At 43.1% G+C, this 24,016-nt stretch overlaps 1 protein-coding gene across 6 annotated transcripts in view; it reads right to left on the minus strand.

Moving 5' to 3' along the window:
* The window catches only part of LOC122556799 (sodium-dependent phosphate transport protein 2A-like), a 58,564-nt gene extending 37,329 nt beyond the window's left edge, over positions 1-21,235 (minus strand). For 3 of the 6 annotated variants that reach the window (XM_043703993.1, XM_043703994.1, XM_043703989.1), the window contains exons 1-4: positions 21,136-21,235; positions 16,631-16,760; positions 3,452-3,649; positions 344-472 (exon numbers count right to left, since the gene is read on the minus strand). In XM_043703993.1, the coding sequence (XP_043559928.1) occupies positions 344-472; positions 3,452-3,649; positions 16,631-16,751 (448 nt within the window). In that variant the 5' untranslated portion in view covers positions 16,752-16,760; positions 21,136-21,235. The other 3 variants (XM_043703992.1, XM_043703991.1, XM_043703990.1) reach the window with 3 other exon arrangements.
* Positions 21,236-24,016: the final 2,781 nt, after the last annotated feature.

Genomic DNA, 24,016 nt, shown 5'->3' on the forward strand with positions numbered 1-24,016 from the left:
TCTCAATTTCCCTCTGACTATTGGGGGGTCTATAATACAATCCCAATAAGGTCATCATCCCTTTCTTATTTCTCAGTTCCACCCAAATAACTTCCCTGGATGTATTTCTGGGAATATCCTCCCTCAGCACAGCTGTAATGCTATCCCTTATCAAAAACGCCACTCCCCTCCTCTCTTGCCTCCCTTTCTATCCTTCCTGTCGTATTTGTATCCTGGAACATTAAGCTGCCAGTCCTGCCCACCCCTGAGCCATGTTTCTGTAATTGCTGTGATATCCCAGTCCCATGTTTCTAACCGTAATGAAGATTTCAGTTGAAAAGTTGAAGAATGAAGTGTTTAATACCTCCAGCAAGTTGGAAAGCTGCACTGAGGACGTCGAGAGAGCACACAAACATGTAGAGAAAGCTAAATAGCAACAGCATCTTCGTCATGGAGCTCAGAATGAATTTCACTTTCCCCTTTGCACCCAGCTCTGAAAAAAACAAATGAGATTTCTCAGCTTCTTATCAGGTGTGGCAAGAGTTTACTTAACTGTTGACTCCCACATTTCAGTATTTCATGACAGCTTCTTGAGTATATTTATGAGGAACAATATCATCACCATGAGATAGCGTGATCATTTTTCATTTCAGGTATAATGTTTCCAACTGCTAAGCCTGAACGCAGCCAATATCATTCTCATTTTGCTATTTCCACATGGGTAACAGGTCTCACATAATGCTTTAATTGTCTAAGCCATTAATTTTTAAGTTATTGAGCACTTAACCTGAGTTACTACACAACCCAGGAGACATTTTGTATCAACTTGTCTTGTATACTTCAAAATGGAGGACCACATGACCAATACGGCCATTTCCAAATCTTACTAGCTTTTCTCACTGGCTACTAACCTAAAGGCCGTGACTAATCATCTTGACAATATGAACCAAAATCGTTTTATGGCAGTTTTAAGAACGTGAATTCAATTTTAAAGAAAATCAGTAAACAAGGATCAGTTTGTGTGATTGTGAAACTGTTGGATTTGTTATAAAAGCTCAAGTGTTTCACCATTTTTCTGAAGAGGAGGAAATTTATCTGTGTCTGACATGTGTGTGATGCCTTGACCACACTAATGTGATTTAACACTTAAATGCCCTCTGACCTGGCCCAGCAAACCATTCAGTCGTTTCATATGATGCAGGAGGAACCACTAGAATCCGATAGTACAGTTTTGGTAGTGACACCTCGCATCTCAAGATTGAATTTAAAAATAAATCAATAAATCCAAACTCATTATTACCATGCTAAGACATCCCACCCATGTCTACATTTCTGGTTAATGGAGGGGTCATGAATATTAAAAAGCTTTACAAAATTAACAAGATATAAGACCTCTCACTCCATTTGAAAATCTGTTAATAGCTCATTAGATGCTCTTCGTTACTGCTGTGCTCTTCCAGCACACTAATCCAGAATCTGGTTTCTAGCATCTGCAGTCATTGTTTTAACTCTTCATTAACTGATTGGAGCTATTGATATATTTCCCACCTTTCCTTGATTGTTCACCCAAGCACATTCTGAGTGGACTGGACAGATCTGGAACATTGGGAGATGATTGAAAACGGTTTTGCAAAGACTGAAAAGGTGAAGAATGGTTGTAGTAGCGAAATAGTGTGAGGGGTGCGGGGGAATCAATCATGGCTAATTATAGGTGATGACGGGCAGTCCCTCTCAGGGAAGAGGCTGCTCATCGTGGATTACAACCAGAATGAGAAGCTGTGTGTGGAGATTTTTAAGATATGATATCTGGGGTCGGTTGTGCTGCAGCAACCACATGGTCTGACTGAGCAGGAGATTCTGTCATGCGTTGGGGTGTTGGAAGGATTTGCAGTCCAACAGGCAACCTGTTTCAGCTCACCTTTCTTGGCCATAACGTTTGAAATAAAGACTCAAAGGCGGGGACACTGACTGGAATGATTGGAGCAATGTCAGCCAGGATGGATCTCATAGAATATGGGTTCCCTGATTGGGTCTGTCAACCTGGTCCAATCAGGGAGCCCTAGCTGACAGATCTAACAGGAGTTTCAGGGACTCTGCTCACTCTTGGAGACAGCTCTGTGTTAGGTGGGTCAGTGTCATGCACTGTGCACGTGTAAATAAAGGGAGACTTGGTGACAGTGGGGAGTTATGTCACTCCCCACTGAGCCACAAGAACACCACTCCACCACCAGCACCATTGCCACCAGAACGGCAGATATGGATGAGATGACTCAGTGATATCGAGCTAACTGTAAGTCATATTTTTGCGAAGGAGGATTATAAATGTGTTAATTTCTCACATATTTTTGATGTTGATCTCTCTACCTTTGGCTGCAAGACCCTAAGATCTGGAATTGCTTCCACCTTTCAACCTCATTCTAGTTTTTTAAAGATATTCCACAAAACCTGCTATCTTTAACCAAACTTTTGATGCCTGCCTTAATATCTCATTATTTTAGACTTTCAGTATCCACAGGTGTTTGCTTGAATTCTAATATTTCTTAGAAACATGGGAGTAGGCCATTCAGCCCCTCCAACCTGCTCTGCCAATCCAGATCATGTATAACCATTGACCCAATGCCATTTTCCCATGCCATCCCCCAATTGATAGATGCCATTGGTAACTAGAAATGTATTAATTCCTGCTATGAATACATTCAATGATTGAGCATTCACGGCTCTCTTGGGGAGATAATTCCAAGGATTCACCAGTCCAAGTGAAGAGATTCCTCTGCATTTCAGTGCCAAATGGCTTCCCCATAAATCTGACACTATATTTCCCAGTCCTCGACACACATTCACCCCTCGCTCACACCAACCAGGGGACAACATCTTTCTGCATATGTAATTCATCTAAATTTTGTTTGATCATATCTGTTGTGAAGTGACCTGGTCCTTTATCATACAGTTAATTGCTATAATGAGGAGGTGGCTGAAGCGACCTTCTCTTATTTTTCCTCTCCCCTTTTGAGTTCAGCTCCGTCATACATCACTCTTTAAGTCTGGACTCAACTCTGTCCTTTACCAGAATCTGAAAAACCAAAAGATATTTTCTCAACTCTCTGATTAAGTGAAAGTGAGGACTGCGGATGCTGATCACATTCCTGTTGAAGGGCTTATGCCCGAAACGTCGACACTCCTGCTCCTCGGATGCTGCCTGACCTGCTGTGCTTTTCCAGCAACACACTTTTTGTCTCTGACTAAGTGACCATTAATACACCATTATGTTGACCTTCTGCAGTTTTGCCCCCAAACCAGAACTAAACAACTACACACGAGTATCCTGTTGACTGGTGTGATTGACAAATTGTGGTTACATCTCCACCAACAAAATGGAAATAGAAATACAATTAGAAATAGGGAAAGAAACAAGCATTAAGTTCAGATACTATGCTGCCCTGAGAGAATTTGATTTGAAATCTCAGTACCTTACCTCTCCATTGAGGTACATTGGAATTGTCCAGTCTGGCAAAAGCCCAGGCCACAGCTGAATGCGTGTCAATCTCAAACTTATCCATGTTCTCCACCAGGTTGACTGTTGAGCCTGGGCAGAGGTATCCATGATCCGAGTGTGCGACCCCCCCGACTGCAGGGAGATGGTATGGTTTGGTGCCAGCGACCCCATTCATGCCTGCCATATTAGAAGAACACAATGATAATTATTGAATCTGACATAACTTGGGATGGTTCTCAGCCGGGCATGACGTAGTGTGTGGAGGGGCTCTGGCTGAGAAATTGCTGGATCCCAATACCTAGACTGTCCAAATGCTCATGAACGTAGGTTGAGAAATCTGGACTCACAATGTGCTGAACTGCACTCTGTGAAAGTATTGCAGTACATTGGCAATATCCAATTAGTGAGGTGGGGGTTAGGGTGATCTGAACCCTTGTGTACATTAACATCTGTTGTGAAATGATGTTAATTGCTATAAAAATGCCGGTTAATTGCTATAAAAATGCCGGTTAATTGCTATAAAAATGGTGGAAGCGACTGCCTCTCATTTTTCCTCTCCCCTTTTGAGTTCAGCTCTATCGCTCTTTAAGGCTGCACTTAACCCTATCGTTTATCAGAATCTGAAAAATAACTCAAGTTATTTTCAGTATATTCTCAACAATAATAAATCAACAACTCCCACCCATGATCCGTCAATGCCCAATGTTTATTTCAGCCAAAGCACTTGCATTGCACTGAGATCTGATTCCATCTTTCAGATGAGACGTCGCTCAGATGAATAGCCAATGACAACATGCATCCCATTAAGAGTCCAGCATGATTTAAAGACTGTGCATGATGCATATGCAGAGACAAATGGAAAAATGAACTAATGCATTGGAGCAGTACTGTATGTAGATGCCAATTTGCATAATTAAATATATACGTGATTATGCACGCTTTTTTTCTTTTTATTTGAGATAATCGGATTGAAATTCTATCATACGCAAATGTCCTTCATAGTCTACTGTAGTCATGTGACCTCTACCAGGAGACACACAGACTGAAGGCAGACATCTTGAGTTCCATTTTGTTACAATACTACGGTAAAGCTCTAACTAATATTGTTGGATAAACATAAAAGATTCCTCGGCCCTACTTCAAAGGAGGACAGGGGTTTTCTGACTGGTATCTGTAGTGATTGGAATGAGGCCAGAATAAGAATATGAGTTCCCTGATTGGGGCTGTTTATCTGGTCCAATCAGGGAGCCCTGGCTGACAGATATAAACAGGATGGACAGAGGTTCTGTTCCCTCTATTTGCTGGCTCTGAGCTAGCTGGGACAATGTCATGCACTATGCACGTGTAAGTAAAAGGTGACTTGGTGATACCGGCCTTTATGGAGATATTTCAGTGTCCTGCCTCCGTATGTACCTCGACCAACACCAACAAAACAAACTCCCGATGTTAATCACATTGCTGTTTTGGAGGGTTGGAAGAGCACAAGTTGTTTGATGGGTTTCCAAATGACAATGAGGATTGCACTTCACAATTGATTACAAATCACACACCAGGGTCTCCAGGATTTGCATGTAGCTGCTATTCTGCAAGGAAAGTAAATTAACACACCATAAAGCTATGATGGCACGAAAAGTACAACCTTATCCTTTATACTTGGTTTTTGTCTCTTTTTGGGAAAGGAAAGTTTGCCAGGATTTCTACTCCTGACTAATATCATAACTAAACTCAATTCCCCATGACAGTGCTGCCCAATCTGCATTTTGAAGGTGACTCAAACACTCAAATGAATGAATGAAGAGACTGAGTCATGTTGCTGCAATGAAATGGCAGTGACTGTTCAATAAGAATGAAATTCCTGTGCTCAGTGGTGAGTTTGCAGCTGCTATTCTCTTTTGAATTCTGAAGAAACTCTTTTGTTTTGAGTGTATAACTACAGCGGTGTGTTCAACTTTATTGAAGCTGTGATAAAACTATGGCTTTAAGACTTGTATTTTGACCCTTTCGTTTGAAGCTAAACACACTTAATTCATACACTACAATTAATTACAGACAAAATAAATGTAAAGGAAAAGTATTGGCTTAACTGTTCCTCTATTAAAATACTTAATAAATAATAAACTACTCATTAACTGTTCCAACATAGCAATATACCTACAATAGAGCCCGGGTGTCTCTGGAGAAGGAGCACGCGGTGTCCGCCAACACCCGGAGTTGTTCAGGGAGAGGTGGACCCCGCAGGGAGTGGAGTGCATTATTTCCCCCTCCAACTCTATTTTGATTTAGTCCCTGCCCTCCCCTTCACTGTTTGATAACACTGCATTGCCCTTTGATGTGAAGGGCAGTGCTTGTCGCTGGCCACTCGGGTGTTTTCCTGTCTTCCTGGTGGTGGAAATTGAATAAAGATTCATATACCTTGTGTCTTTCACCCTGTTTCACACCTACCTGCACACAACGTGGGGGCTGGGGAATAAATAAGCCCTACCGGTATCGGGTGGGGGTGGGGTGGGGGAGTAAGCATAAAAGAAGGAAAAAACAGAAAAAGAATAAAAAGGAAAAAAACAGAAAAAAAAGTAGCAACACCCCATAAACACACCCTTGGCGGAGGCATATTCAATAACATACATTGTCTCGCATGTAATTTTAGCAGCAGGAAGAGAACCCTAGCTTTTAGCTGTAGCGAAGAGAGTGAGATTTGCAGCAGCTTTGACAACCCTAAGAGCTACTGAAAGTGAAAACTAAGACCCTGATTGTGTGGGAGCTTGACCCCGCCCATTCAGGCTGCTTCTATTGTTCCAACTTAAAAACAACCCCAAGATCTCACAAGCTGTTTACTTTATTGGCCTGAAACAGAATGCTCATCACCTCTGTCTCAACCTCTCTCCATACAAAAGAAGAACAAAATTCAGCTTCCTAAAGCCATAGTATTATAGCAAAGTGAAACTGTTATGTTATGATAATGTCTTTCTACAATCTGTGTGCCTTTTGGTAGAGGTCACATGACTATAGTAGACCAGGAAGAACATTTTAATATGATTGAATTTCAATCCAAATATCTCAAATAAAAAGGAAAATAAGGTGTGCATTATCACAAATACACAAATTGGCAGCTACATACATTACTGTTCCAATGTATTAGCTCATCTTTCCATCTGTCTCTGCATTTGCATCATACACAGTCCTTAAGTCATGCTGGACTCTTAATGGGATGCATGTTGTCATTGGCTATTCATCTGAGTGATGTTTCTCCAGTGTGTGTCATTCCTGCTTCTTTGATTGTTTCTATGGTAGCTGTTATTGGTCAATTTCTGTCTTTGGGTAGCTGCAACCATCTGGTCTAATGGTTGATGCATGATCTGTGTAACAATGCATTCATTGCTTCCTGGTCATCCTCATGCATTTCAGATACAGCTTCTGGAGCTGAATATATGCACCTGAGATTGCAATGGTATATCGGGTCGCTTGAGGCAAGCAATGGCTGAGTGGTATTATCGCGCGAGTATTAATTGGAAATTCAATGTTCTGAGGATACAGGGTTTGAATCCTGTCATAGCAGATGCTGGAATTTGAATTTAATTTTAAAAATTCAGAATTAAGGACCTCTTGAGGACCATTGCCAATTGTCATTAAAACCCGTCTGGCTCACTAATGTCATTCAGGAAGGGAAATCTGCCATCCTCACCCAGTCTGGCCTACATGTGACTCCAGACCCATAGCAATGTGTTTGACCCTCAACTGCCTACTGAAATGTGGCTCAATTCAGAGATAGCTAAGGGGGAAGGGGGGTGAGCCAGAGACATGCACGTCTTACTGCATATGATCAACGTAACAACTGCTCCATGTAGGCCCCAAGCTGCCACTTGTACTGGGTTTGCTGAGATTGTTGAATGTTTGTACCCTGACTGGCTCTCCAATGTGCAAGAGTTCAGCAGCCAGGTCAAGAAGGAATTTTATCATTTCAACTTGATTTTCTTTTCACCTTACTTTTCACTACTTTTGGCTTCAGCAGCCTTTTTGTTATTAGAGGGGCGACGTGGCATTAATCTTTGTGTTGGGCTGCTTCCCATCCCTGCAGCAGATACACTTTTCCACACTTGAGGAATGCCTTGTAAGGGTCATTCTGCTATAATGTGGCAGGTTTGTTCCTCTGCAACCTCACACTATGGAAAATCACAGTATAGAAAATCACACTATGGAAAGTCACAGTATGGAAAATCACACTATGGAAAATCACGCTGTGGAAAATCACATTATGGAAAATCACGCTATAGAAAATCACATTACAGAAAATCATACTATGGACAATCACGCTATGGAAAATCACATTATGGACAATTACACTATGGAAAATCACGCTGTGGAAAATTACGCTATGGAAAATCACACTATGGAAAATCACACTAAGGAAAATCACGTTATGGAAAATCACACTATGGAAAATCACACTATGGACAATCACGCTATGGAAATCATGCTTTAGGAAATCGTGCTGTAGAAGATCATGCTATGGAAAACACGTTCACATTATGCAAACACCATCCACAATTTACCAATCGCATTATAGCTAATTCATGCTGATAAAACGCATGTTATCGCAGAATGACCTGTATACGTCTGTGTGCTCTTGGTCTGATTTCTTAATGGCTCCTGCGGTGATCTCTACTGCCACCTCAGCCTTTTCATTTGACCGGGGATCATATGGATGTGATGCTTGTGTCAAAATTTCCAATCTTCCATGAAGCAACTGAACTCTTCCCTCATAAACTCAGGGTCATTGTCACTCAAGACAATTCTATAAAGACTAAAGTGTGTTTTTTAGGCATTGACAATCCCAGTGGTAAATCTTTGAAATCTATCTCCCGGTATTCAGAATTGTAATCTGCGATGACCAGATAACCAGCTCCTGTGAGTAGGAAGGGTTATATCGAGCGTCACACAGGTATCATTCATGATTGTCTAGCGTGCTGAGTTTGTGACTCATTAGACCCACTGAGCTGGATCTTGTTGCCCTCGATTCCATTGCTTACATTTGGGCAGAAGACCTCATTGTTTGTCCTTCTCAGATTTGAATCAATTATTAGGGTTTGCATAGATGCATCTTTGCAGCTCTCCTGACAACTCCCCCAGGAGAATCTTCGGCATTCCTATGTCATCATCTCTAGCTGCCTAATGTGTTCTTACAGCAATAGGTGTCTCCTTGATGATCTCAGGCCATCCTTTCTCGAGCAGTTGGAAATTTGCATCATGTTGGATAGTTTGCTTGATTTGAGCCAGCCATCTGTCTGTTAGCACCCTCAGCCCGCTTGGGCCACCCCTTATTCCTGATGAAGGGCTTATGCTCGAAATGTCAACACTCCTGCTCCTCGGAAACTGCCTGACCAGTTGTGCTTTTCCAGCACCACACTCTTTGACTCTGATCTCTAGCATCTGCAGTGCTCCCTTTCTCCCATCTGCCTGTTACATTCAGTGCCCCCCAATGGGTTGGCTTCCTGAGCGTGGCACGTTTCTGCTTCACAATGAATGTGGAAGACTTCACACTCTGTTTTAGCATCCTCTACTCTCTTCATTAGGAGTTGCTGGTCTTGACAGTAAGGCTGCAACATGCATCTCCTCCCCCTGTATATCACATTCAGATGCTATCTCTGTAACAAGATGCAGATGCAGATGACATGTTGTAGGGTGACTATTACCGTTGGGAAAAGACTGTCTCATAAATCTTTTTCACCCTAACATCTCTCACAGGGTGGCATGGTGCCTCAGGGAAGAACGCTGCTGTCCCACAGCGTCAGGGACCTGCATTCAATTCTAGCAGCATCTGTGTGGAGTTTACATGCTCTGTCTCTCTGTGTTTTTAGATAAGAGTCATTACAGTTTGGAAACAGGCCATTTGACTAACATACCTAACACTTTGGGAAATTTAGCACGGCCAATTCACCTGACCTGCACATCTTTGGATTGTGGGAGGAAGCCGGAGGAAACCCACACAGACCCGGGGAGAATGTGCAAACTCCACACGGGCAGTTGCTCAAGGTGGGAATTGAACCCGTGACCCTGGCGCTACGAAGCAACAGTGCTCACCACTGAGCCCCCGTGTCACCTCTGGTTTGCTCCAGGGGTAGTATTTCAGCATTAATGCTGCCATTGCTATTTGCTTCATTTCAGTGAATGGTGCTTCTTGTTGCAATTCCCTGGTCGTGAGATGGTGCGATGTTTCACACTCTGGCAACAGCGTGGGCAAGAATTCTGCTGAATAGTTGGTTAAGCCAACACATCATTGCACTACTTTTATAGCAGTTTATCGCTGCATTGCTGATGGGCAAAAAAAAAAACACCTTTTTATCATCAGTACATGACCCACGCCTTTGGTTTCAAGTGTCTTTCATTGTAATTTTTCCTTGTTCAACTTCTGGTTCGCTTGGCAAGTTCTGTCGAGCAGTCCCACCAGATTGTGACCATAGTCAGCAATAAGTTCTTCTCTTGTGTCTCTATAAATTAGCAGACCATCCACTGGAGCTCATGATCCAGGATGAGCACTAACTATCTCATGTTGTCCACATTGATCATCTTCTGGATTAACAAAAACACCAAACAGTATGTTCAGTCTCTGTATCTTGCAAAGGGCATCCAGAATGCAGTTACATACCCATTACTTTCATCTAACTTTACTCACTAGTGACCATCAAAAGGATGGTGAAGGTGCAAGTTGTGGCAAAATTATTTTCATGATTGGAATTGGGTCATGAAACCTTCTTCAAAACCTTTCATTCCTGCATACTCTCTGTCTTCCAGGATATTTCTCTGGTACTGTTTGGGGTGGTATGGGGGCTCAGTGGTTAGCACGACTGCCTGACAGCACCAGGGACCTGGGTTTGATTCCTCCCTCGGGTGACTGTCTGTGTGGAGTTTGCACAGTCTCCCCGTGTCTGCATGGGTTTCTTCCGGGTGCTCTGATTTCCTCCCACAGTCCAAATATGTGCAGGTTAGGGTGAATTAGCTGTGCTAAATTGACCATAGTGTTTAGGGATGTGTAGATTAGGTGCATTAGTGATGGGTAAACATAGGGGAATGAGTCTGGGTGGGTTACCCTTCAGAGGGTCAGTGTGGACCTGTTGGGTCGAAGGACCTCTGTCCACACTGTAGGGAATCTATGAGTCTGTTGTCATTCCATTCTACAGGAATTGCCTCTTTCTTGTCTCCTCCCTTCTTTTCCACCTCTTCTGACCCGACCTTCCAGGATGGCCTTGGTGACAGCTAGAACTGTCCTCAGCAGATCCTGAAATGATTTGATATTCTCATCTATTTCGAGATGATATTATCCCGGAAGACATCCTCATCCTGTGAGCATATCTTTCTACTCATCTGAGATATGTCCTATCATCCATGCTTTAGTTTGCTGGATCACTTTGCAAATCTCTTTTGAGAACTCTAGCTTTAGATTTGCTCTGGCTGTGAACAGTGACATTATCTTCTTTGAGCTCGACTGCTAGGTCCTAGTTCAGGTTATCGCAATGACGTCTCAATGTAGCCTTTCCCCTTGGCATAGCCATGATGCCATCATATACACTTAACCTTCCACTCCAGAGCTTAATTTATGTCTCACCGTGTTGAGCCACTTGGCACAGGTCCGTGAAGATCAGGACATGTATAATGCACCAGTGTTTACATGCATTTATGTTGACCCTGATATTCTCTTTCTGCAGTTCTCGTTGGTTCAGAGGTCACAAACCATCACTCAGCTGTCAACTCAATTGAACTAAACTGTTGCTTGGTGCCGAATGATTTGGCATAATCTTCAAAAGCTCTCTCTTCAATTGGCATCTGTGCCAGCTTATTGGCCTTTCCCCATCCCCATGTGCATCCTTGCATAAGGACTTCCACAGTATATGCATCCTGCAGCTTGTCTGTGATTGTTCTGCCCTGTGTGCCTGGAGGATCTGTCAGCAGTAGGTCAGATCTGGCTGACATGAAAATTGATTCACAACCACAACATTTCTGTGGAGGTCAACTTATCTCCTGAGTGTAAAATTGCCTTCTCTCGAGAAACGCACTTTCCCGTTTTCCCTTACGGCTCCTGTCTTGTCGTAGCTCATCGTTTACTTGCGCAAGTTCACAGGTTTCTGCAAACTGATGCAACACATTGATGAGTGGACTGTTTTAATTATTTTCCCAATTAGTCAGTATCAACTGGCCATGTGTAATGTTCACCTGCGGCTTAAAACTTGCCTTCAAAGTTTATAAAATTCCTGCTGCCTTTTTTTCATTGAATCCCTACAATGTGGAAGGCAATTTGGCCCATTGTATCCACACTGATCCTCCAAAGAGCATCCCACTCAGACCCACCCCATTCCTGTAACTCCGCATTTCCCATGGCTAATCCACTTAACCTACACATCCCTGGACACTATGGGTATTTTAGCACGGCCAATCCACCCTAACCTACACATCCCTGGACACTATGGGTATTTTAGCATGGCCAATCCACTCTAACCTACACATCCCTGGATACTATGGGTATCTTAGCACAGCCAATCCACTCTAACCTACACATCCCTGGATACTATGGGTATTTTAGCATGGCCAATCCACCCTAACCTACACATCCCTGGATACTACGGGTATTTTAGCACGGCCAAGCCACCCTAACCTACACATCCCTGGATACTATGGGTATTTTAGCATGGCCAATCCACCCTAACCTACACATCCCTGGATACTACGCGTATTTTAGCACGGCCAATCCATCCTAACCTACACATCCCTGGACACTATGGGCATTTTAGCATGGCCAATTCACCCCAACCTACACATCCCTGGATACTATGGGTATTTTAGCATGGCCAATTCACCCCAACCTACACATCCCTGGACACTATGGGCATTTTAGCATGGCCAATTCACCCCAACCAACACATCCCTGGATACTATGGGTATTTTAGCACGGCCAATCCACCCTAACCTACACATCCCTGGATACTATGAGTATTTTAGCATGGCCAATCCACCCTAACCTAACATCTTTGAATACTATGTGTATTTTAGCATGGCCAAACCACCCTAACCTACACATCCCTGAATACTATGGGTATTTTAGCATGGCCAATCCACTCTAACCTACACATCCCTGAATACTATGGGTATTTTAGCATGGCCAATCCACCCTAACCTACACATCCCTGGATACTACGGGTATTTTAACACGGCCAATCCACCCTAACCTACACATCCCTGGATACTATGCGTATTTTAGCATGGCCAATCCACCCTAACCTACACATCCCTGGACACTATGGGCATTTTAGCATGGCCAATCCACCCTAACCTACACATCCCTGGATACTATGGGTATTTTAGCATGGCCAATCCACCCTAACCTACACATCCTTGAATACTATGTGTATTTTAGCATGGCCAATCCACTCAAACGTACACATCCCTGGACACTATGGGTATTTTAGCATGGCCAATCCACCCTAACCTACACATCTCTGGATACTATGGGTATTTTAGCACGGCCAATCCACCCTAACCTACACATCCCTGGACACTATGGGTATTTTAGCACGGCCAATCCACTCTAACCAGCACATCTCTGGACTCTATAGGTAATTTAGCACAGCCAATCCACCCTAACCTACACATCCCTGGATACTATGCGTATTTTAGCACGGCCAATCCACCCTAACCTACACATCCCTGGACACTATAGGTATTTTAGCATGGCCAATCCACCCTAACCTACACATCCCTGGATACTATGGGCATTTTAGCATGGCCAATCCACCCTAACCTACACACCCCTGGATACTATGGGTATTTTAGCATGGCCAATCCACCCTAACCTACACATCCCTGGATACTATGCGTATTTTAGCACGGCCAATCCACCCTAACCTACACATCCCTGGACACCATGGGTATTTTAGCACAGCCAATCCACCCTAACCTACACATCCCTGGATACTATGGGTATTTTAGCACGGCCAATCGACTCTAACCTGCACATCTTTGGACAGTGGGAGGAAACCAGAGCACCCCGGAGGAAACCTGTGCAGACACGGGGAGAATGTACGAACTCCAGTCACAGTTAAAATCAAGCCCGGGTCCCTAATGCTGTCGGGCAACATTGCTTACCACTGAGCCACCATGCCACTCTAAGAGTGATTAAGGGTGAAATAAATCATCTTTGCCCAATAGTAATAACTGTTTAGTGACTTGAATTGTTCTAGGCTCCGCTCCAAATCAGTTGCTATTACTGTTCTACTACTGTTCATGGAAGACCTCCCAGTCTTGACTCAAATCCCCAGTAATTTTACAAGTGCTGGTAGGGGAGAAAGCTGCAACTATTTTCTTTTAAGCAATGTTATTTTAGCACGGCCAATCCACCCTAACCTACACATCTCTGGATACTATGGGCATTTTAGCACGGCTAATCCACTCTAATCAGCACATCCCTGGATACTATGGGCATTTTAGCATGGCCAATCCACCCTAACCTACACATCCCTGGATACTATGGGTATTTTAGCATGGCCAATCCACCCTAACCTACACATCCCTGAATACTATGGGTATTTTAGCATGGCCAATCCACCCTAACCTACACATCCCTGGACACTATGGGTATTTTAGCATGGCCAATCCACTCTAACCTGCACATCTCTGGATACTATGGGCATTTTAGCACGGCCAATCCACCCTAACCTACACATCCCTGAATACTATGGGTATTTTAGCATGGCCAAATTTACCCTAACCTACACATCCCTGGAAACTATGGGTATTTTAGCACGGCCAATCGACTCTGACCTGCACATCTTTGGACAGTGGGAGGAAACCAGAGCACCCGGAGGAAACCTGTGCAGACACGGGGAGAATGTACGAACTCCAGTCACAGTTAGAATCAAGCCCGGGTCCCTAATGCTGTCGGGCAACATTGCTTACCACTGAGCCACCATGCCACTCTAAGAGTGATTAAGGGTGAAATAAATCATCTTTGCCCAATAGTAATAATTGTTTAGTGACTTGAATTGTTCTAGGCTCCGCTCCAAATCAGTTGCTATTACTGTTCTACTACTGTTCATGGAAGACCTCCCAGTCTTGACTCAAATCCCCAGTAATTTTACAAGTGCTGGTAGGGGAGAAAGCTGCAACTATTTTCTTTTAAGCAATGTTTTCAGTCTGATCTTCATTATTTTATTTCCATGGCAGCTCTGCAGTTATGCTTTTTAGTTCAGATGAAGACACACGCTACCTATGACAATATGTTTGAGGTGAGCACAGCAGCGTGTTCAATGCAAGGACTTTACTGACATGGAGCTTAAGATCATAGAATCCCTGCAGTGTGGAAACAGGCTCTTCGGCCTAACAGCTTCACACTGACCCTCCAAAGAGTAACCAAACTCCCACCTCATTATCCCACACTTACCCCTGACCAATGCACCTGACCTTCAATTCTGAACACTGTAGGAAATTTAGCATGACCAATTCACCCAACCTGCACACCTTTGGATTGTGGGAGGAAACTGGAGCACCCAGAGGAAGCCCAAGCAGACACAGGGAGAATGTACAAACTTCACACAGACAGTCGCCTGAGGCAGGAATTGAACCTGGGTCCCTGGTGCCAAAAGGCAGCGGTGCTAACCACTGAGCCACCATGCCATCTCCACCTCTCTCTTGTAGTGACCACCCAGTGTCACCGCCAACATTGTGCTGTATATCAACAGATCCCTAACAGTAGTGGGCAGGTAGTAACAATGGTTAAGAAAGCAAATGAAATTTATTTTCTAAATCATCCACAGTTCGAGGGCGTCACTGGCTAGGCACTGCTTAGTGCTCATCCCTAATTGGCCAGAGGGCAGTTGTGAGTCAACCACATTACAGTGGGTCTGGAGTCACATACAGGCCAGACTATAAGATCATAGACAAAGGAGCATAAATTTGGCCATTCAGCCCATCGAATCTGTTCCACCATTCAATCATGGCTAATAGATTTTTCAACCCCATTTTCCTACTTTCTCCGCATTACCTTTGACCCCTTGCAATCAAGAGCTTATCTACTTCTGTTTTAAATATACTAAATGGCCAGAGTAAGGAATGCAGTTTCCTTCCTTAAAGGACATTAGTGAACAACTATTTTCCTCCATTTGCCGAAGCATAGATTACAACCACACAGAAATTGTGCTCGAACTCTATAAAATACTCGTTCAGCTAAAGTAGTGCACCGACTTTCGGACATTACATTACAGTCAATACGGTTGCACTGGAGAAAACATTTAAGGCAATCTTGCTAGGACAGGACATTTTAACTGTAATGAGAGATTGGACAGGGATTATTTTCCTCCTAACAGTGAAGGCTGAGGGGAGATTCAGTCGAGGTGTATAAAATTATCGGGCCCTAGATAGAGTGGACAGGAAGGATTAATTTCTCTCAGCAGGGAGATCAATAACTAATATAACTTTTCAGTAATTGGTTGAAGGAGTGGAGAGAAGGTGAAAGTGTTTTTCACTCAGAGGGAACTTTAACTCATGTCCCTGAAGGCTGTTAGAGATAGAAACTCTCGTTTACAAAGCACTTGGATATTAATTTGAAGTATTAGGGGACATCAGACCAGGAGCTGGAATGTAGATTGAGGTTGCCTGACTCCTTTCCAATTGACATAGATCGATTGAACGTAACAACTTCCTTTTACGCTGCACATTTCTATGGCTCTTGAAGTTTCTATAGATTGGCAGCTCCATGAGCTATTTGGCTTTGGAATGAAATACCAGACCAGAACCAGCATCAGGAGCTTACTGACTTCCTGCCTTTTCTTTTGTGCACCGGTGACACATTGACTTGAGAGCATAAATCGTGAAGCACATACAAAGACTTTTGTATTTGTACATATAATTGCATGACATCTTCCAGCTCAAAAATAAGTTATTTGTCCAAATAACACACAGTTCCAATGTCTTTACACACACACCAGTTAGTTCTAACTATCATGGTCCTTTCACCCTATTCTTCTAGAAACGTAACCTGCTTTGCACGACTTCATATTCTGACACATCTTAGATATGTATGAGCGTTCTGAAAGTAGCATGGCATAGATCTTGCTTGTGAAGGTTACAGAAGAAAGAAAGGGACTTCTTTGACTGTGGGAACCTGTGAGAGGTGAGTACCATTGATGATGGCGCATGGCAGCTGTGGAGAGTCAGGAGCACCACCACTGGGCAGCGAGAGAGGTCCACAGTGTACTCTCCTGGAACTGGCTGGACTGGCTCCGAGATGTGATGCCATCATATTCCGAAGCTGCACAGTAAAGGAGCACATGTCATTGTCTCAGAAACTTCCCAGTGACTATATGGAAAAGAAACAACTGCAATATATCCCCGTCCACATTCTGCAAGGGAACATGTTACTGAATCATAGAGTCTTAGAGACATACAGCACAGAAACAGACCCTTCCATCCAAAACGTCCACGCCAATCAGACATCCCAATCTTACCTAGTCCCATTTACCAGCATTAGACTCATATCCTTCATATTCATCTAGATGCCTTTTAAATGTTGTAATTGTACCTGCCTCCACCACTTCCTCTGGCAGCTCATTCCATACACGCACCACCCTTTGTGTTAAAAAGTTGCCTTAGGTTCCTTTTATACCTTTCCCCTTTCACCCTAAACCTATGCCCTCTAGTTCTGGACTGCTCCCCCCCCACCCACCCCCTCACCTTGTCTATTTACCCTTTCCATGCCCCTCATGATTTTATAAACCTCTATAGGGTCAGCCCTCAGCCTCTGTCACTCCAGGGAAAACAGCCCCAGCCTATTCAGCCTCTCCCTGTAGCTCAAATCCTCCAACCCTGGCAACATCCTTGTAAAAATCTTTTCTCAACTCTTTCAAGTTTAACAAGTTCCTTTCTATGTGTTACTGGCATGTGCTTTGTAATAATTCTCAACAAAAATAAATTGTGTTTCTTGCTTGTTGTATGTAACATATACCATGCATTTGGTTTGGTATGTGTATGACGCAAATTGGTGTGTATTGTCACGATCATATAGGATGTCTATGATGACCATGTCAGCTGTGGTTTACCTGGTGGACTGGTTCAGTTCTGCATTCGAGGATGGGCTGATGGGAATCGTCAAGACTAGTTTAGTTTGGGTACTTGGTTGGCAAGGACAAGTTGGACGGTGGGGTGTGTTTCCATGCTGCATGTCTGTCAAACCCATTTCAGAAAGCTTGTTATGAAACCACGCAGATCGCTCCAATGTAAAACCAACACAGCATTGCCTTTCAGATGAGGAGGTGAGGGCCTGTCTGGCCCTTCAGATGGGCATAAAAATCCCAGTTTTACTATTTCAAACAAGAGCAGGGGGGCCTTTTCCCTGATTATAGAATGCCTATAGTGTGGAAGCAGGCCACTTAGCCCATACCAACCCTCTGACCTAAATCCACCCCATCACTGTGACCCTGCATTTCCTACAGCTAATTCACTTAGCCTGCACGATGGCTCAGTGGTTAGCACTGGTGCCTCACAGCACCAGGGTCCAGGTTCGATTCCAGCCTCAGATATCTATCTGTGTGGAGTTTGCACATTCTCCCTGTGTCTGCGTGAGTTTCCTCCCACAGTCCAAACATGTGTGGGTCAGGTTAATTGGCCGTGCTAAACTTGCCCGTAGTGTTAGGTGCATTAGTCAGAGGGAAATGGGTCTGGGTGGGTTACTCTTCGGAGGGTCGGTGTGGACTGGTTGGGCCAAAGGGCCTGTTTCCACACTGGAGGGAATCTAGTCTAATCTAATCTCTGGACAATTTAACATGGCCAATCCACCTAACCAGCATACCTTTGGACTGTGGGAGGAAACCCATACAGACAGGGAGGAATGTGCAAACTGTACACAGTCACCCAAGGATGAAATCAAACCCAAGTCTCCTGGCATTGTGAAGCAGCAGTGCTAACTACTGAGCCATTATGCTATACGATGGGCTGACCACGATTTGTTCTTCAACAAAGATTACCAGAACTGATCAGTATTTCATTACTTCATGGGAGAATTTGTTGTTAGCAAACTGGTCACTGCACTTCTCTGCATTGTAGCAGTCAGTACGTTATTAAAGTTGCCTGTAAAGAGGTTTAGACTTCAAAGTTGTGCATGGCGCTATGTAAATGAACATTCTTTCTTTTGCTAGCTTTGTGATTGCTGAACAATTTTCTTGCATCTAAACACCCTACACTTCAAAATTGATTTGATGCGCAATATTTGAGGAGGTTTTGAAAGTGTGAAAAGTTACTTCTTTAAAATGGATACATTGTTGTTTCCAACCTGAGCAAGCCAACCTTCAAAATCGATGTAGAAAGTCAAATATTCACAGATAAAATAACATGCCCTCACAAAACCTGGGGATCCTGATCCCAATTCCAGGCCTGGGATCACTTACCAAACAGGAGAGAGCTGTACGCGTCAGAACCAAATTCTGTTTCAAATACAAAGTAAAGGCTTCCCAAGGTCAAATAAGTCACAGAAAAAGGGCTCTGTTCTAATTTTAATTCGCATTCAAACTATTTTGAGCAGAAAATTAACTGACCCTTTCTCTTCAGGAGGTATTCCAGTGAAAGTCAGGAATCTTTTTAAGGGATTCATTTTAATTCTTAATTGACGCAACATCCTCCCAGACCTTCAAGAATGCAGACAGAGAGAGAGATTTCCCTAGGATGTCCAAGTTCTCTTTTCAATATTGTTCCTTAATGGGGCAGAAGAGAAGGGCAGAATTTCCAAGCTGCCTTCTGCAAGTTCCCGAAGGCAACAATATGTTAATAATCAGCTAATTTATTACCACCAATGGACCAGAGCAGTGGTGAAGCAAATCATTACCATATCTCCAGGGAATGCTGATGGAGATGTTAGATGCCATCTCCTTCCTTACATCTGCCACTGAATGGTTGAACATTCACTGGGAACAATTCACTCAATGGATGAACCAAAGAGGCCAATTCTCTTAGTCCTCTGTCTACTGATAGTTGCCCTCTCCAAGACAACACTAACTCTGTCTGTTGGCATTTTGCCCGGCTTCCAACTTCGAACAACTTCCAAACATACAAGTTGAACTTTGGTTAATATAAATTACAGCCAGCATGTCAGAATATCAACCAACTTTACCAAAAATACAGAGTGGTTGGAAAAGCATCATTTTAGATCATCTAGACTTATTCAGTTTCTTATCTATTTGGAGATCTGGTCAGGATTGTGATTGAGTCACTCTCAGATTATGATAATGGTTGGAATAGATGATGGCCTTGATAAATCTGATCATGCACTTATGATTCCAGAATGCAAGAATAAAGAATTATTTTCAGAATGTATCTGAAATATGTATGAAATACATATTTACACACATTTTCACACATGTATGAAATATGTTAAAATTCAGAACCAGTTGGACTCCCCTACCCTGGGAAAAAGACATTGGCTATTCACCCTATCTGTGCCCCTCTTAATTTTGTATATCTCAAGGAGGTCACCCCTCAGCCAGGGAGTTAAGACCCGGTCTATTCAGCTACTCCCTTTTGCTGAAACTTTCCAATTCTGGCAACATCATTGTAATTCTTTTCTGAACCCTTTCAAGTTTAACAACATCTTTGCTATAGTGTTGCTGCTATCTGCTTCATAATAATTATCGGTTGACATGACCACACTAACCCATTCCATATCACATTCTCTCTCATTCCTGCTAGTCTTTTGGCTAATTTTGTATCTCTGCTCCACCATTTAAGGCAAAGTCTTGAAATGACTTGGACCTACATGCTGAAACGTCTTCTCTAAATCTCTTAGTCTTTACCCATTTTATCACTCTTAACAGTCTTCACAAAATCCATCTCGTACCAAGAATCTGATTATCTCTCCCAACTTCCATATCAGGTCATTTCCTACCCTCCACAAGGCATCGAAAAATACCATAATGCTAAAATTGCAGCCTAATTATTAGCTGTTACCTTAAAAATCTACATGACTTAAAGAGATATCTAAATTTCATGCCCACCAGCCGAAGTAGATAATGGTATCACAGTATTAATTGCTGTGGTCAATTCTATTAACATGTCTTTGCTTTAGGTGACAAGCGCATAACCTTCTTTAAAATTCAACCATCCAGCGAAATTATCTTCAAAAAGGCAAAAGCATCCTCAAAACTAAACTCAGGTTGCAGCGCTACTGGATAATAAATTGCCCTAGTTGTTTCCAATTCAGAAAGATTCAAAGGATGTTCAATTAATTATTCTGTTTTATATCCAATAATTCAATCACACAATTTTCTCTTATTTCACATAATCTAATACAGCAAATTTAATATCTGTTATATTAAATTTATCTTCTTAACACCTTTGAATGAATTGAACTCAATTGTTAACCTATTAAATCACTGTTTAACACAGACCAGGGTCTGAAAAGGATGTTTCACAGCTTTCAGCAAAAATAATGCCCAAGGTTAATCAACATTGTGAACTTTAATAAAGTGAATAATGTCATTGATTTTCTTTCGTTAGGACTCATTTGAATAAAACAGGGAATTGAGTGCATAAAGATGACAATATTTGAGCTATTTAACATCAAATGCAAACAATATTAAGAATCAGTGCTATAATTTCTAGATGCCTTGCTGTTGCTGTAATGTAAGACCATGCCTTACCTTATCTTTGCCTTGGAATTAATCTCCTCACAGATTCTCACATTGAGATACTTGACCCAGTTTGGGAAGAAAGTATTTCAACACTTGCTTTTTATACATAGACTAAGAGAGCAAAGTCTACAGTGCCAAACTCATAGAGCGTGTACCTGCAATAACTAACCACTGATGAGGAGGCTGAACATTGTTAATTTATAATCAACTTTCGGTGCATAAAGTGCTGACACTGGGAGAGCTGGAACTGTATATTCCATCAAACCACAATTCGAACAATTTGCCAAATTCAGTAAAATCCCTCTGATGGGCAGAAGCAAGAATCGGGCTATGTTTGGTTAACTCTGAGTTATCTCAAAAGCTTTTTGGAGGTTTTCCACCATGAGACCTTGTGTATTTTCTCCCTGAAATAAGTGCGGAGGAGCTAGTATCCAGTCACCCTTCATTTACTTGTGACCAGCCAGTACAGAGCTAGTCCCCCGCACCCAGCAGCTTCTAAACCCCCTCTTCACATATACTTTATTTTCTCTCCAGAATGATAATCTCCACAAGGAGATGGCGCCTCAGATACATGGGCCCTACGCTCTGCATTTCCCTCCCTCCAGCACCCAATCCACTTTGCTCCCTAATGCAGTTTAAAGCCTCTGAATAAAATAACTGTTCAGAGAACCCCCTCCTTATGTGTGTTTTTTTTTTAACACAGTGAAGAAGCAACAAGTGTAAAAACTTTTATTAGCATTCCACCACCAGGAAGAGAAAACACCCGAGTGGTCAGTGACTGTTTTTATATGGATATTTTTTTTCTTGGAGACAGGCGCAGACTGCAGCAGGAGTAGCAGCAGTGCTGGTGGTGCCCGCTTGTGCAGCTGAATACAGCTCACTGAAAGAACAGAAAACCAAAAGCAAAGAAGAAAAATGGAAGGCAAAGTCTCCTCAGTCGAGAGACCTCTCTTCCCCTGCTGTGAACAGCCAGTTCAAAGTCAGTCCTCAACTGAGGAGATTCTACTCTCCTGGTTATCCACCTCCTGCTTCTAATCTGCTGAGTTTCTTTACTCAGAGAGTAGTAGGGGCATGGAATGCCCTGCCTGCAACAGAAATGGACTCGCCAACTTCAAGGGCACTTAAATGGCCATTCGATAAACATACAGATGATAATGGATTAGTGTGGGATAGATGAGCTACAGATTGGTTCCACAGGTCAGCACAACATTGAGGGCTGAAGGGCCTGTACTGCACTGTAATATTCTATTTTCGATTTTTTTAATAATAAATGCCCACGCTACCACCTAACAGCGGTAGCGCGTATTTTTTTCCCAACACCCAGGTCGTGTGTGTGCAGGTGTAGGACACAGGAAAGAACAACAAGCACACAAAGACCTTATCCACTTTCCACCACCAGGAAGAAAGGAAACACCCAAACGGCCAGTGACCCTCTTCATATTGAGCGGCTGGGGCTTCCTGATTGACCCCAGTTAACAAACTCAACCAAGGGCCTTGTAGTCTGCAAGGTTCCAATCACTACATCCCTCCCCATCCCCCAAGTCGAATGTAGGCTTGGTCTTTCATTTGTAACATTTGGCCGGCATTAGCGTTCCTGCTGCTGTTTCACTTCCCCTCACCCTCCTCACCCAGGGGTCAGGGATGATCAGGTTTAACCTGATGTGGAGTCTTCTCCCTATCAGCTCTTTGCTGGAGCTATCTCTGTTATTGAGTGAGGGGGTGATCCTACTGTTGAACAGGAATTGGCCAATTTGGTATCGAGTGATGCTGTAGGCTGTATCTTTAAACCTGACTTCAACAATTAGATCGCACTTGCTACCAGACCATTACCTGAACCAACTCTATCATTTTTTGGAAGGTTTTACTGTCTGGTGCCCCGCGGAATGTTAAACCCCTTATGACCGACAATGCTGCAGGTCTGCAAGCAGTCAGAAGGACTGCTCTTTGCTTTCTGTCTGCTCCAATGCCATTAACCTGGAAAAAAATCACATTCTTTCCACATACTGGGCCCAGTCTTCAACAGCACGATCAAATGAGTCAAGCTTCCCAAATAAAGGCATGATGCCAGAAATGCTGACTCCAACTCCAAGATGACTTTTGTAAGTGACTGTTCTTCAGGCACATCCTTGTTTTCTCCCAATGAAATGATTTATTTTTGTCGGCAAAGTTCTGTAAGTTTAGTTGTTTGCAAAATCATCAGAATTAGAGGACTTATTAGTGCAAGTTGAGAACAGATATGTCGAAACTCTTTTCCATCATAATTTGGAGTAAAGCACATAGAGTCATAGAGTCATAGAGATGCACAGCACGGAAACAGACCCTTCGGTCCAACCCGTCCATGCCAAACAGATATCCCAACCCAATCTAGTCCCACCTGCCAGCACCCGGCCCATATCCCTCCAACCCTTTCCTATTCATATACCCATCCAAATGCCTCTTAAATGTTGTTCTAGTACCAGCCTCCACCACTTCCTTTGGCAGCTCATTCCATACATGTACCACCCTCTGTGTGAAAACGTTGCCCCTTCAGTCTCTTTTATATCTTTCCCCTCTCACCCTAAACCTATGCCCTCTAGTTCTGGACTCCCCGAACCCAGGGAAAAGACCTTGTCTATTTATCCTATCCATGCCCCTCAAGATTTTGTAAACCTCTATAAGGTCACCCCCCAGCCTCCGACGCTCCAGGGAAAACAGCCCCAGCCTGTTCGGCCTCTCCCTTTAGCTCAAATCCTCCAACCCTGGCAACATCCTTGTAAATCTTTTCTGAACCCTTTCAAGTTTCACAACATCTTTCCGATAGGAAGGAGACCAGAATTGCACACGATATGCCAACAGTGGCCTAACCAATGACTTTCTTCTCCCCTGTTTATATATTTTACTCTCCCATCGC

This window comes from Chiloscyllium plagiosum, chromosome 14 (assembly GCF_004010195.1).
Source record: "Chiloscyllium plagiosum isolate BGI_BamShark_2017 chromosome 14, ASM401019v2, whole genome shotgun sequence".
In the NCBI taxonomy this organism is placed as follows: domain Eukaryota; kingdom Metazoa; phylum Chordata; class Chondrichthyes; order Orectolobiformes; family Hemiscylliidae; genus Chiloscyllium; species Chiloscyllium plagiosum.